Below are 13,114 nucleotides of genomic sequence, written 5' to 3'. Positions count from 1 at the left end.
CCACAAATCCAACTTCATGATTAGAATCTTGACACTTCCACACACAACGGCCACAAACCACTCCATGTCGACTTCATTCCATCCTAGCTCCTATCGAAACCGAACAGAATGACCGCAGAAATGCCAGCATCAGCACCAGCCCCTCATCTAAACCAGTGCCCAATGACCGACGAAGTCCTCAAGGGCATCTTCGCGTCCGACCAAGACATGTACCCCGCGCCGCTGACATGGGACCGCCTCCGGAGCTGGACGACAGCGGCGCCCGAGCTGGCCACTTGCTTCTACCTCCCTGCCGATGCCGGGGACAACGGCAGCACCCAGACACTGGTCGGCGCCGTCATTGCACTTCCGATCCTCGCGTCTGCTTGGCGCGATTTGCTGACCGGTGAGGTCAAGGAAGTGGATGTGGATGCCGAGACCATGTTCCCTCGCGATGGTGACGAGCGTTCAGAGGTTGGGCTGCATGTCTTTCACGTCGAGAGGTTCGATGTGCCTGAGGCGCGTGGCAAGGTGCGAGGATTCGCCGAGACCTCTATGCGGGCTGTCATAACCGCTGCAGAGAGGAAGGGATGGTCGATCATCGGCTATTCAGGTAAGTAATTCATGGTGGCTGGCTATGCTTGCATTGCAGGTTTTCGATTGACACCCATCCATTCGGGAGAGGCTTATCGATTGATCTGACATTGTGACAGCACTCACAGCGACGCCAGAAGGACGAAGATGCTTTGAGAAAATGGGCTTCGAGGCGACAGGCTACAAGGAGTTCTGGGTTGACGATGGCCGCAAAGGTGTCCAACTGGTTACGATTACAGCGGATACCGCGCCCGAGGAACGCGAAGTGCGAGAACCGGCGACAGTCCGAGGCCACGCGAGGATGCTAGCAAAACACTTGCATCCCGTCACCGATGCTTAGCTGCGGTCTGCCCAAAGATCAAGGGAGGACCCCTGGCCAGCTTTACCGCCGACAAGTTGAGGTTGAGAGCGATCGGAGATTTCGAGACTTCGAGAACAATCAATGAATGATCGACGATGCGGAGGGAGGGGTCTCCCGTTTGAGTACAACGCAAGGAGTGGAATTCAAGCGGAAATTTGGCTTTGAAATCAGAAATCCCATCACAAAGAGAAAGCTGGGTCGAAGCTCCTTGACGCTGGGGCAATTATTCAACCGAACATAGCAACAAGCCAACAATTGCCCCGGACCCCGTTTTCTTTGCCAGAATCCCGTTGCTGTCCATCAACAAAGTGCGAAACGAACCTCGGCTCTCGTCACGTAGCAGACGTGGTCCAGACTCTTTGCGGATACCTACGATTCTACGAATTACCCAGTTGGCAGCAGCACCATACGGTGTACCAAGCCTCGGCCGTCCGCCCCGCGGACCTGGCAACCGGCACGGCTCAAGCGACTACCGATGTTTTCTGCGCTGTTCTTATTTTATCGGGGCCCTCCTCCACCAAAAGGGGCAGCCAGCTCCGGGTGATCGAGCGCCAGAACAATAACGGCATTGAACTTGTGCTTTGTCATCATTGCTTCATTGGTACGGAGTAAAGATTTTCTAGTGGCACGTTTTGGAGAATGGAGAGGCGACTGCAAGGAAGGTTGGGTCAAGACTAGTCAGTGATGAACCTCACCCTGACTCGAGTTCCCTGGGCCGCGGCCATCCCGTTGAATCGCCAATTCTCCAAACCATGAAGAAGGACACAGCAAGGCAGGCCCACCGAACAACAATGGCGGGAGCTGTGCAAGTCAAAGCCCACGACGATTAACGGAACCGATCTTGACCGCAGATCAGGGAATCTGGGAGGCCCTGGTCTCGAACACCTTTATGGTGATATCGATGAGCTTGATTGGACCTCTCAGACACACCGCCTACCCAAGCGATATCTGGTATGTGTTTCCACATCTCAAAGAGGGATATGCCCCGCCATGAACCGCGGCATCTTTCACTGAGAAAGAATGGAGGGGCAAACGGAAAGGAAGAAAAAATCTAGCGCCCTTGTTTGAGTGCTGTTGCTGACAGATCAAAAGGAAGGGTCCGTGGGGGCAACAGCGGCCAAGTCCCGTTTGACAATTCCGCTATCCTCTTTCCAGGAACCACCTCACAGAACACGACCCGATGAGCATGGCCAATGCCGGCGACCCCCGCTGTTGAACAATCTCCACCGGTCGAACAAGCAAAGTGGATGCCCCTCCTGGCAGTCCTTCCATCATGACGTTGCCGTTTCCAATGCCTTCCGTCGCCCCGTGTTTGCTAGAGAGCTGGAGGAAACCTGAACATTGAACCGTTCCAAGCGGACCGCAAGGTCGGACCCGGCGCGGGCCCGATGGACCCTTTGACGGGATTCGTCATGACATGGAGCAGGTGGTCTCTACGTTATATTTAACACCAAGACAATCCCAGATCTTTCAGCTGGAGTTTGAAAGAATCACTCACATATCTTCCCTATATCTATTCACTACTAAATATTACAGTTTCTTGATACCCCGTCACTTGGACACTCACACTTAACACATCTACAATGGCTCCTACTCCCAACAAGTCTTTCATCTTCAAGCAGGTCCCCAAGGGCCTGCCTGTTGCCGGCCAGGACCTCGTCACCGAGGATCGGCCCATCGACCTCGAGCAGGACCTTAACGGCGGCATCCTCATCAAGGTCCTCTACTCTTCCTTCGACCCCTATATGCGCGGCCGCATGCGCCCCGCCGAGGCCGGCAAGTCCTACATCCCTCCCTTCGAGCAGGGCGCCGTTATCGTTTCCTCTATCGTCGCCCGCGTTGAGCGCTCCGACGCCGGCCAGTTCGCCGCCGGTGATCTCGTCACCTCCTTCATGGGCCCTAACGCCGAGTACGCCGCGATCCCCGCCAAGTTCCTTCCCGGCTTCTTCAAGGTCCCCAACACCCACAACGTCGACCTCCCCCTGTTCGTCGGCGCTCTCGGCATGCCCGGTATGACCGCCTACGAGGGCTTCTACGACATCGGCAAGCCCAAGAAGGGTGAAACCATCTTCGTCTCCTCCGCCGCCGGCGCTGTCGGCCAGATTGTCGGCCAGCTCGCCAAGGCTGAGGGCGTCAAGGTCATTGGCTCCGTCGGCAGCGACGAGAAGCTGGACTTCATCCTCAACGAGCTTGGCTTCGACGCCGGCTTCAACTACAAGACCGAGTCCCCTCATGACGCCCTCAAGCGCCTCGCACCCCAGGGTATCGACATGTACTTTGAGAACGTTGGCGGCGATCACCTCGAGGCCGCCCTCGAATCCTTCAACCAGCAGGGCCGCATTATCGGCTGCGGCATGATCTCCGACTACAACACCCCTCGCGAGCAGCAGAAGGGCGTTCGCGGCCTCTTCCACCTCGTCGCTAAGAAGCTCTCCTTCCAGGGCTTCCTCGTCAACCTGTCGCCCGAGAAGTACAAGCCTTTCCAGGAGAAGGTGCAGCCCATGATTGCCAACGGCGAGCTTAAGGTCAAGATCCACCAGACGGATAGCATTGACCAGGCTGCTGAGGGTTTCATTGGTATGCTTACCGGCCAGAACTTTGGCAAGGCTGTCCTGAAGATTGCCCAGGAGTAAGAGAGTCAAGAAGGGATGGATGGAAATATTGCATTGCATAACAGGATGGGAAAAGCATGTTAGATGTATACTATGATGACAATTGATGACCAATGAACCAAAAAATGAAAGTTGTAATGTGACCATGAACTTCCCATCTAATAACAGTTTGACTCTACTTGCGTGCCGCCTCCAATCACCGGAAAGGCCTCGGGCTGCCTTCTTCTCTCAAGCGATGCCGAGCAAGGACACGAGAAACAAGTTGCACATGTTGCTAAATGGCATCGCTTTCATTCACAATGCTGAAGAAATGGCTACGTTGTCAGTCTTCCCCTTACGGCAGATTGCTATCTTACAGCTTGTAAGTTACGTCTGTGAAGGTACATTGTCGATTGCAATTGTGTTTAATTCTAAAAAATGGTATCATACGAAGTACTATATAAATCCAAGCCAGTGCGTATGGCAAGTTTACATCCCATGTTCACCCCATGTCCCATAGATCACTTTCTAAAGAGAGAAATCCGGATCATCGGATCATCCTACCAAACGCCAACAAACCGCGTCGCTAAATCCTAATCCCATGCCCAAGCTGAAGTCTGTGTCTCTGTCTACTCCATCTTAACCTCTACCAAACAGCTTCTTAGCAGTCACACGTCTCGTAGACGAGGGCGTATGCTCATTGGCATCATAGTACCCTCCATAACCATTAGCATGCTGCTGCTCCGAAATCGACGACTGCGAGCGGTGGCTGTACGCATCCGACGCCGCATCCTCAGGTCTCAGCTTCTGGGGGCGAGGAGGCGGGGGAGGTGCCTGGGCCGGCGCGGAAGCCTGTTGTGAGGAAGGAGCTCTGTAGTATTCTTCCTCCTCCCACTGGGACGTGCTGGTGTTTGTCCTAGCGGGCTCGGCGCGCTCCGGTCGCGAGGTCGGAACAGGGGGTGCTTGCGCGGGTGCTTGATGACCGCCGTAGGAGTATCCGTTGGTTGCCGACTCAGTAGACTGTATTCTCGCCGACGGACGCTCTTCACGCTCATCGCGGGAGCGTGTTGAGCGGTGAGTAGTTTCACGGTTGGGGCTAGCGTTGTTGCTGACGGGCTTGCGTGTGGTTGTCTGCTTTGGCTTGTCGTCGTCTGAGTCGGAGCTATTGTCCTCTAGATCACGGTCTTCGTCGGCGTACTGTGAGGCAAAAGTTAGCATAGTTGATTGTGATGAGGGGAAACAGCTGTAGCTTACCATTCTCAACTCCTTGCGCATGGCCAAGCTGGCGCAAATGTCGCGGGCCTCCTCAATCGCAGTCTTCTGCGTCTTGAGCGTCATTCTGCGGTCGCGCGTCTCCTTATTCTCCGCAGCAATGGCTTCAACCGTCTCTGCAGGCATGCCGAGAATCTCAACAGAGTTGAAGATGCTGTACATGCCCTGCAATAAGTGTCTCTCCACTACCTGGGTAATCGTGTTGCGGATGAAGGTCTTGGCTGCAAGCTCGTAGAAGATCAACATCTTCTCGCAGACTTCTTGCGCCTCGGTATATGTAGCGCCATCCTTCGTGGTCTCCATCTGCCACTTGCGAAGACGCTCCTCGTATTCGGGGTCGTACGGCTGAATTTCGAGGTTCATGTCTTGCGTCAGGTGCTCAAGCTCGACCTGTGCGTCCGCCAGCAGCTTCTTCATCTGAACATCGAGGAATTGGTAACGCAGGGGCTCGCGCATGCGCTGAGGCCACGCGAAGTCGATGACCTCACTGAGGAACTCATTGCACACGACACCGAGATTGTCCTTGTGCTCTTGGGCGAGCTTCGGCCAGTTCTCCGAGTAGCTCTGGAAGAGCATGTAGACAGCGCGAGGCTTGGGGTCCATGGGGAATTCGGAACCGCGAATCTGTCGCAGAAGCATCTCGACTTCTCTGCCGACAAATTCTCTCTTACTGCTGTCACTGATGGTAACACCGTCTGCGGTACCGGGAGCAGTGGATGACGAGAAGCCGAATTTGCGACCGTTCTGGCGAATGCGGTGGGAGAACTTCTCGTTCTCCTCGATGGCGCGGGCACGTAAATTCTGAGCGGGTGTGCCGCGAGGATCGGCTGTGGCGCGGAAGAAGTTCTTGCGGGGAGGGTTCTTGTAGAAACCGTAGACTGCGGGGATAACCAGTTCCTTCGAGCTGGAGAAGAGCTCAACGAGCTCGATGCGCATCTCCTCAACGGTATCTTTGCCAGTGCCCATGGACTTGAGCTCTGTGTCGCAGTCGTCGAGCGCCTTCTGGATCTGCTTGCGAAGTGTCTTGACGTGACGGCCAATATGACGTTGCAGCTGAACACTCAGCTTTTGCTTGAGTGCATTGGCACCGCACATAGAGCTGGGAAGAGCACGCCATTTTCCGCGGCCGAAGAACTCCTCCTCACGTTGGCGACGTTCGCGGGCTGAAGGCCAAGGCTGGCCTTGATCGCGGGGACCAGGGTTTAGCAGGACGTACCAGCCGAGCTTGAAGTAGTTTTGCTTGTCTCTGTTCTGGACGAGCTCGATGAACTTGTCTTCCAGGCCGATCGATTCGCACAGATCGGGTTTTGTCAGTACACCGATGGTACGGCTGCCGGATGGGTCGAAGTGGCGTGCCTTTGTGAGAATAGGCGCCTGGACATAATCGGTGTTGCCGCCAACGACAGCAAGGATTATGGTTCGGGAGCTCTTCATGTATCGATCGCAAAGAGTCTCAATCGTCTTGATGTCGTCCATCGACTGGTCATTATTGGCGTTCTTGACGAGACCGGGAAGGTCGACGAGAGTAAGCAGAGGCATGTCGGGACCTCTCTTCTCAACCACCAAAATGTCGCGGGCGGCGAATCTGCCCGGAATGTTCTTGGGGGCAATCATTTCCACCGCAGATCTCATCAGGGACTCGAAGGACATGTCGGTGTCGACGGCGCCGCCAAATTGCTTCAGCCGTTCCTGATCTCTGAAAGGTTTGTTCTTGTCGGGGATGATGGAGACATTGAGACTCGCTTCAGCCGACCTGCGCAGGCGGATTTCGGTTGCGAATCGCGTGCAGGCGCCGGCATCGCGAGGGAATGGAGTGCCAGTGATGGCCTCGAGGACAGAACTCTTTCCCGCCGACTGGTCGCCGACAACGACGATCTGGGGCAGCTTGACATCGTCGAGCTGGGCAAACTGCAGCTTGTCGATGAGCTCGAGAAGGCCGCGCTGCTCATTCGCCATGTCCGCCGTCCCCAGCGCCGAGTCGATATTCGGAGCCATGTCGCGTTCGGGTCTGAGAGAGACGTTAGTTTGGCGGTGATGACTGGTTTCTGGAACCTCGTACAATGATCCCATCACAGTCGGGTCTCGATTTATGTGTGATGTAGGCGATTGCGCAAGGAGAAGTCTTGGACCTCGAGAATAGGGTGCAAGCACAGCACTGGGAAGGGAGAACCTTTTAAAGAGGAGACTACTGTTCGCCCAGCCCAAAGACCAAAGAACAAGCTTATGTGGGATTACGCAGTTACGCAGTGCAAGCCTGCATTGCGGCGCAAGACGTGTCTCGACCGAACATCACATGCCCTCCAGGTGTGAGTGTGTCCAATAGCCATGAAGGTATGCCTGGATCTGGGCTCCAAGTCGTCGCAAAGCCGCGTCGTCAGCCCCCAGTGACGACCTTGGGGCGTGGGGAAAAGGGCAAAGCTTCGCCTACTTCTGCGTCGCCACCGGGGAATACGGCGGTACGGCGACATTAGAGTTGGCATTCCATGGATGTTGCTTGGCTTGAGGCAGCCCAGGTGCCCAGCAAACAAGAGGCGTCCGTTTGGGCCCTTTTTCGCCCGCCTAGGGCAATACGGATACTGCAATTTCGTCTGTCACTCGGCGTCGGATAGCAAAGCCGAGACCAGTCAAGGAGACTGGCAGACTGGATACTGTGGGCTAGAAGACCACCCGGCCTCCGTTATGCAGGGCGAAAAAGACTTTGAACAACAGCGAGAAAGATGAAAGCAATCCCATGTGCGCAAAGCCACCGAACTTTGGGACGGGGACCAACGCGTTTGTGTCGAGGTTGGACGAATGACGTCGGTAGCTCGGCAGTGGCACAGCCTCATTTTCCCTGTCTGGCACGCCCAGAAAGCCCGCCGTGTGAGGTGGGGAGCCATGGAGGCACACTTTTCCTGTCAAGCTTGTTGACTCGGTTGCCGCAAATTCGCATTTCGTCTCGCTTCTTCGCCTGGTCTCGCACTATGCATGACGAGCGTACGCGTCGGAAGGCACTCGAAGCCCCAATCAGAACTCGGGTATGTCCGTCTAGGCCGGTGTGAGAAGGATTTTGAGCCAGCCAACGTGGTGCTAGAGACGACGACGTTTAACGCCAAGATGTTGCTGGTGGTTGATTTTTCGCCACTCGTTGGACTGCAAGGATCTGCCGGTGAAACAATTGGAGTACGGTGGCTGTGCAAAGAAAACTGTGGCTCAGCGGTTTGGTTGCGCAGAGTGAATGATTAGGTAAGTTGCGTTACCCCTCTATGTGGCTGTGCTACGAGCTTTCTGGAAGTGTGGCGAGTGTTCCGGAGATGTGGCTGAAGCTAGGTACTCTCCACCTCCAAGGTCCGCCGAGGCCCTCAAATATCCCGTCATCAACCACTCTTGATATTACTTGCCTGCGGGCCTACGTAGCTACCTGAGGTCCCGTCACGATTTCTATATGATCATCTAGAATTCAGTGCAGATTTAGCCTCACGATTATCCCTCTCTTCAGCAAACATGGTTTGCTGGCCATGCCCCCCAAATTGCAAGGCCACAGGAACGACCGCGTTCAAGCGTTCTCGTGGGTAGCAGAGGACAAGGAAGTATAAGGGAGCGAAGGCTGGGGATGGATTCATGAGAAAAGTCAAAAGTTCAGAATTCGAACTTGTGAGGTTCGAATTCCTATGAATCTCGGTCGTTGTGCCACGTCCTGATTCTAGCGGTTAAATACCGCTCGGCTACTGCGGATGAGTGGACTTAACCATGAAAAATATGCAATCGGAGTCCGCAGGGGGTATTCCCAAACTCAGGCTCTGCTGCATCGGCCGACGAGGTTACGGCGTGTGTGTTGCCAACATGTCCTCGCGGAAAATCCTCCCACTCCATGGCCCGGGTTCCTGCCGCAATCAGTCAGCTTCGCAGCGCTCATTCAAACACGAGGGGCTCGTCAACAAAACTCGAGAGATTCAAGGTCCAATTCAAAACAAAAGTTCAGCATCCGAACCTGCGAGGTTTGAATCCCTATGAAACCTTGTGGGTTTCTACCAGTTGTATACCGCTCGGCTAATGCGGTTGATAATTTTGGAATGAAAGTTGTATTATATACGACCGCATTCCAGCGGATATGAGCAGAATACACATGGGCCATCTTAGTATTTAAAACCCTGTCCAACAAGCTTCTCGCTGAGAGCCCACAACATCTCCGCGTCAACCTTACTCCTAGCCCACGGGTACACCTCCTCCTTCCAAGGATCAGCAACACGACAATCAGTAAGAAACTCCCCATTCTTCTCCTTCAGCTCCGGATCAAACGCGGCAAACACGTGCGTCGCCGCGCCCTGATCCATATCTTTAGGCTGGATATCCCCCATCCCCCACATATACTTGCTTCCCACCACCACATCAGCCTTGCGCAGGGCCTCCAAAAACCCGGGGAAATCGTGCGCCTCGTGTGCGGCAAGGTTCGTGGGGACATACCCCGGGCAGAGACTAAACGCCGTCAAACCCCTCGACGGGCCGCCCAGCCTCTCAGCAAGGGCGATGGAGAAGAGGCTATTGGCCGTCTTGGACTGCCCGTAGGCCATCCACTTGTCGTAGTGGATGCCCTCGTTGAAGTTGTAGTCTGTCCAGCGGACGTGGCCGAGTCTGTGGGCGTTGCTGCTGACGTTGACGACGCGCGGGGAGGAGGGGGAGGCAAGGATCTTGGGCATGATGAGGTTTGTGAAGAGGAAGTGGCCTAGGTGGTTTGTCTGGAACTGGCTTTCGAAGCCGTCTTCTGTGAGGCTGTATGCTGAGGCCATGATACCTGCATTGTTGACGAGGAGATCTATGTGAAGGACGTCTGGCCATGAGTTTACCGTCTCTGCTGCCTTGCGGACGTTGGTGAAGGAGGTGAGGTCTAAAGCTAAAGGCTTGACGTTGATTTCGGGGTGTGCGGCTGCGAGCTCGTCGACGAGGGGCTGGAACTTGGAGGGTGAGCGGCCGGCCAGGATGAACGTGGCTGGTTTGGCTACGGCGACTTGCTGGACGAAGCTGTCGCCGATGCTGCCTGGGGAGACTCCCGTGATGAGTATCGTCTTGCCGGCGATGTGGGGAGCATAGACGGGCACCAGCTCGCTTGCTTTGGTTTCGTTGTTGAAAGAAGGAGCCATGGTATGTTCGTTCTGCGCTGTACTGACGAGTATGGTCGTGCTTAGCTTTTAATACGGAAGAGAGTGCCAGGTATTGCTTACAACTGCCTGGCCACTCGAATGAGATGACGAGAACGCAGGGAGGGCGCCTTTATACCCACCGGTCCTCATTCAATGTCAAAGATGAACACTAAACAAGCACATCAGACGCAAAGCGGCCCGCATTCAGTGTAAGCATGCCTTGTAATGGATAGTCTTCGAATTAGTCCACCCGCCTATTACGACGGATGAGATCGGTGGGCTGCTTCATGTTGCTTCGGGGCTATAACTACCCGTTCTGCTACACGCTAAAGCCTCAAGAATTCGGTACAAATGATGTGGTGCCGGAGATAGGTATACTTTATTGGGGGTTGGGAGTCTTGCTTTTCCTATATGGGAGACCTCAAGCACGGAGTTAACGGTCCTAAGAGATCATACCACCGCCAACAAGCATCGTAAATGGGCTATGTTGGCACTGTCGGTGAAGCTCCTGCGGCACGGGTCATCTTCAATCATCTTGGAACATGCAGACAAAATATGTGGTAATATTGCCTGTTCTGACAACTTGCGGTGGCATCCCGAGAAAACCACAACCTGGAGATAAACCATCCTGTTTCGCAAGCCTCCTCGCTTATACAATTGGGTGACGCTATTTTACCCCAAACGCCCATCTATTCATCCCAGATTCCACCTTTGGAACACCCGAAAATAACATTGACTCAAGCTGTCGACAGACATCTGCTGCTGTCCGGCATTCGGCGCGGCCGGCTCCGCGCTCAGTTCTGCCGGCCGTGCCCGCTACCCCACGTCGCGCCGTTGCTACTCGGAGCCGGTGCGGGGCCCCGCCCGCCGCCGGAAGCCGAGGTCGACGATCGGTAGGCGGCAATGTTGTGAAAGGGCGCCGCCGAAGGAGGGGCCGTCAGCCAGGTGTTGAGATTATCGGAGCCGTTAGGTTGAGTGTGGGTGAATGCGTTTGAGAATTGTCCTTGTCGGGGCCGGGGGATGGTGGTGTATTGAAAGGGGGAATGAGCTTGATTGGAAGACATCTTGGCGGCTTTGGGAGCGGTGGACTTGTGTGCTTTTTTTGCCTTGACCGCGATTGAGATGAGATGTGTGAAATGCAATGAGAGATTGAGCGACCGAATGAAGGGAAAATGGGCTCGACAGGCCAGCTTTTGTATTCATGATCAATGTTCCTCATAACCCTCGCTCCTCACCACCATGAGGAGCGAAGCGAAACGGTCCTCCTCCTCCTCTTCCTCTTCTTCTTCCTCGCCCTCCTCCTCAACGACAAAAATACCAGGGGCTTTTCAGCGGGGTCTTTTGCGGCTGGATTCTAGGTATAGACGGGAAGGAAAAGTCTAGATGTTGTCGCCCATGATGATAGTGAGGTCCGGGAGCCGACGACGATTGCCTCCTATCACCACCTAAAAGTCGCGGGACTGGGCCGCTGCTCAAAAGAACCTTGCAAAATCAAAGGCAAAAGTACGCAGGTACTTTTGACTCCCGAGTACTACTGCAAGGCACGGCCGCTCATCCTTAGTACCAAATTGTCCGTCATATCAGAAGGAGTTTGGACACATGGCAGACAGGCATCGCAAAAAGACCATGACAGAGTGCGAGCGGAAAGAAAGGTTCGATGATCGACCGCCAAAGGTCTGGCACCTTGTCACCGAGTTTGTGCTTGATCCTTCTGGTGTGGACTTTTGCCGCTTGGCCGCCCGTACGGGTCAAATCCCAGCCAACAAGGACCTCGCTTGCAGTGGTCATGCAGAGTACTTTTGCGTGTGGTTTGACTTGATTGGCCGCCTCACCGACGCCGCAGTCCGAGAACACTATATTTCAGAGATGGTCGCTTGCGTGGCAGGTCATGGCTAACAGGTCAGTACGAGCATACTGAGCCAACTGGGCAGCCTTCTTCAGGGTGAGGTGTTGGAGAATCGATCCGCAACTCGTCCTTATGTTGGGACAAAAGCCGGCTGAGCTTCAGTGCAAGAGAGCCGCACAGGCAGCACAGCGCCAAGCGGGGCTTTTTGGTTGGAGAAGATCTCCGGGTATCTATTCTCTCGCTCATCTTCAGGGTTGACAATTCTGTCGTTATCGTAGTCTACCGACATATTGTACACACCGCATGCTTCGCATGTGACATTCGTCAATGTTCCGCTGACGCCATGAGAAGATCAACTCCGCTCCCAGCCAACTGTTCTGAAAACTTCTGCGAGCGCACCCAGAACGGTATCGACGATAGACTTAACGAATCCTTGGCGCTTGCTCTTGCCAGAGGAGTCCCGCAGGGGATCTTCGCTGCCCATCGTAGGCAGAACATTGTCGCTAGCAGACAAGCTCACGAAAAGAGCAAATGGAATGAGCCAAACGCACAGCCCAAAGTATGAGGCGATCTCGGTGAAGCTTGGGACGTCGGGTTGATCGTAGTAGGAGTGCATGTTGGAGTACGATCTTTGCTGCGCGGCAGAGAAGTGGCGGAACCAAAGGTAGTGATTGACGAGGACCAGGACTGGGAAGGGAAACGTTAGTTCTCAAGGGGCATGCATAGAGCAATTGCCCAGCTCTCAAGACGGCGACATACCACAAGAAGCCAGGAACAGAGGATCAGTCAGTCTGACGAAAGGGAACCGGCGCATGTTGCCGAGGTAGACGACATGGGAGACAACTCCCATGAGGGTCAACTTGAACGGGAACCGGTCGACGATGCATAGCAAAAGCTGGAGTACAATGACCGAGTAAATTAACTTTGTAAGAAGGCGCTTCGCAAAGACGGTATGCTCCTCGACAAGCTCCGACAAGTAATACAGACCGGACGCTGGACACAGGCGTGTTAGCAAGAGACCACCCTCAACCTGAATGCCAAGGGAGAGCCGAGATCAAGACGAACCGATGGCGAGGGTCAGAAAGCAGAAGCCCACGATGGAGCCAAGGTAGCCGACCAAAGGTAGAATCCACATGGTGACGGACGTTATATTTATGATATCGTCGTGGTACGTGGCATGAAGTGAAGTGAAGTGAGAAGTGAAAATAGAGAGCGTGTGAAGTTGTTGAATTAGAGGTCTGCCGGGGGGAGGAGGGTTGTGCACAGAAGCTCCCTACATTGTCTCTTGAAGCTATGACGGAGCTGGCCAGGGCGCGTCGTGAAATCCACTTTGCGAAAGCGTGGCCTTTGCGCG

At 54.5% G+C, this 13,114-nt stretch overlaps 5 protein-coding genes across 5 annotated transcripts; 2 read left to right on the top strand and 3 right to left on the bottom strand.

Annotated features, from left to right (window-relative positions):
- Window positions 1–162: 162 nt before the first annotated feature.
- N0V96_004466 (uncharacterized protein) lies at window positions 163–913 on the top strand (the record flags this gene model as incomplete). Its single annotated transcript, XM_053188537.2, has 2 exons — window positions 163–592; window positions 693–913. The coding sequence occupies 2 exons, from the start codon at window positions 163–165 to the stop codon at window positions 911–913; spliced, it is 651 nt and encodes a 216-aa protein (XP_053054499.2).
- A 1,604-nt stretch (window positions 914–2,517) lies between these two features.
- Window positions 2,518–3,567, top strand: N0V96_004465 (uncharacterized protein; the record flags this gene model as incomplete). The annotated part of the gene is made up of 1 exon (XM_053188536.2): window positions 2,518–3,567. One exon carries the CDS (start codon window positions 2,518–2,520, stop codon window positions 3,565–3,567), a length of 1,050 nt encoding a protein of 349 aa, XP_053054498.2.
- Window positions 3,568–4,164: 597 nt separating this feature from the next.
- Window positions 4,165–6,792, bottom strand: N0V96_004464 (uncharacterized protein; the record flags this gene model as incomplete). Its single annotated transcript, XM_053188535.2, has 2 exons — window positions 4,165–4,722; window positions 4,780–6,792. 2 exons carry the CDS (start codon window positions 6,790–6,792, stop codon window positions 4,165–4,167), a joined length of 2,571 nt encoding a protein of 856 aa, XP_053054497.2.
- Window positions 6,793–8,912: 2,120 nt separating this feature from the next.
- Window positions 8,913–9,914, bottom strand: N0V96_004463 (uncharacterized protein; the record flags this gene model as incomplete). Its single annotated transcript, XM_053188534.2, has 1 exon — window positions 8,913–9,914. One exon carries the CDS (start codon window positions 9,912–9,914, stop codon window positions 8,913–8,915), a length of 1,002 nt encoding a protein of 333 aa, XP_053054496.2.
- A 2,198-nt stretch (window positions 9,915–12,112) lies between these two features.
- SVP26 (erv26 superfamily protein) lies at window positions 12,113–12,895 on the bottom strand (the record flags this gene model as incomplete). Its single annotated transcript, XM_053188533.1, has 3 exons — window positions 12,113–12,447; window positions 12,520–12,753; window positions 12,826–12,895. 3 exons carry the CDS (start codon window positions 12,893–12,895, stop codon window positions 12,113–12,115), a joined length of 639 nt encoding a protein of 212 aa, XP_053054495.1.
- Between the last annotated feature and the right edge of the window lie 219 nt (window positions 12,896–13,114).

This window comes from Colletotrichum fioriniae, assembly GCF_027942845.1.
Source record: "Colletotrichum fioriniae strain IMI 355084 chromosome Unknown scaffold_4, whole genome shotgun sequence".
In the NCBI taxonomy this organism is placed as follows: domain Eukaryota; kingdom Fungi; phylum Ascomycota; class Sordariomycetes; order Glomerellales; family Glomerellaceae; genus Colletotrichum; species Colletotrichum fioriniae.
Note: the sequence above shows the minus strand (reverse complement) of the source record. Positions and strands in the feature narration are given on the sequence as shown.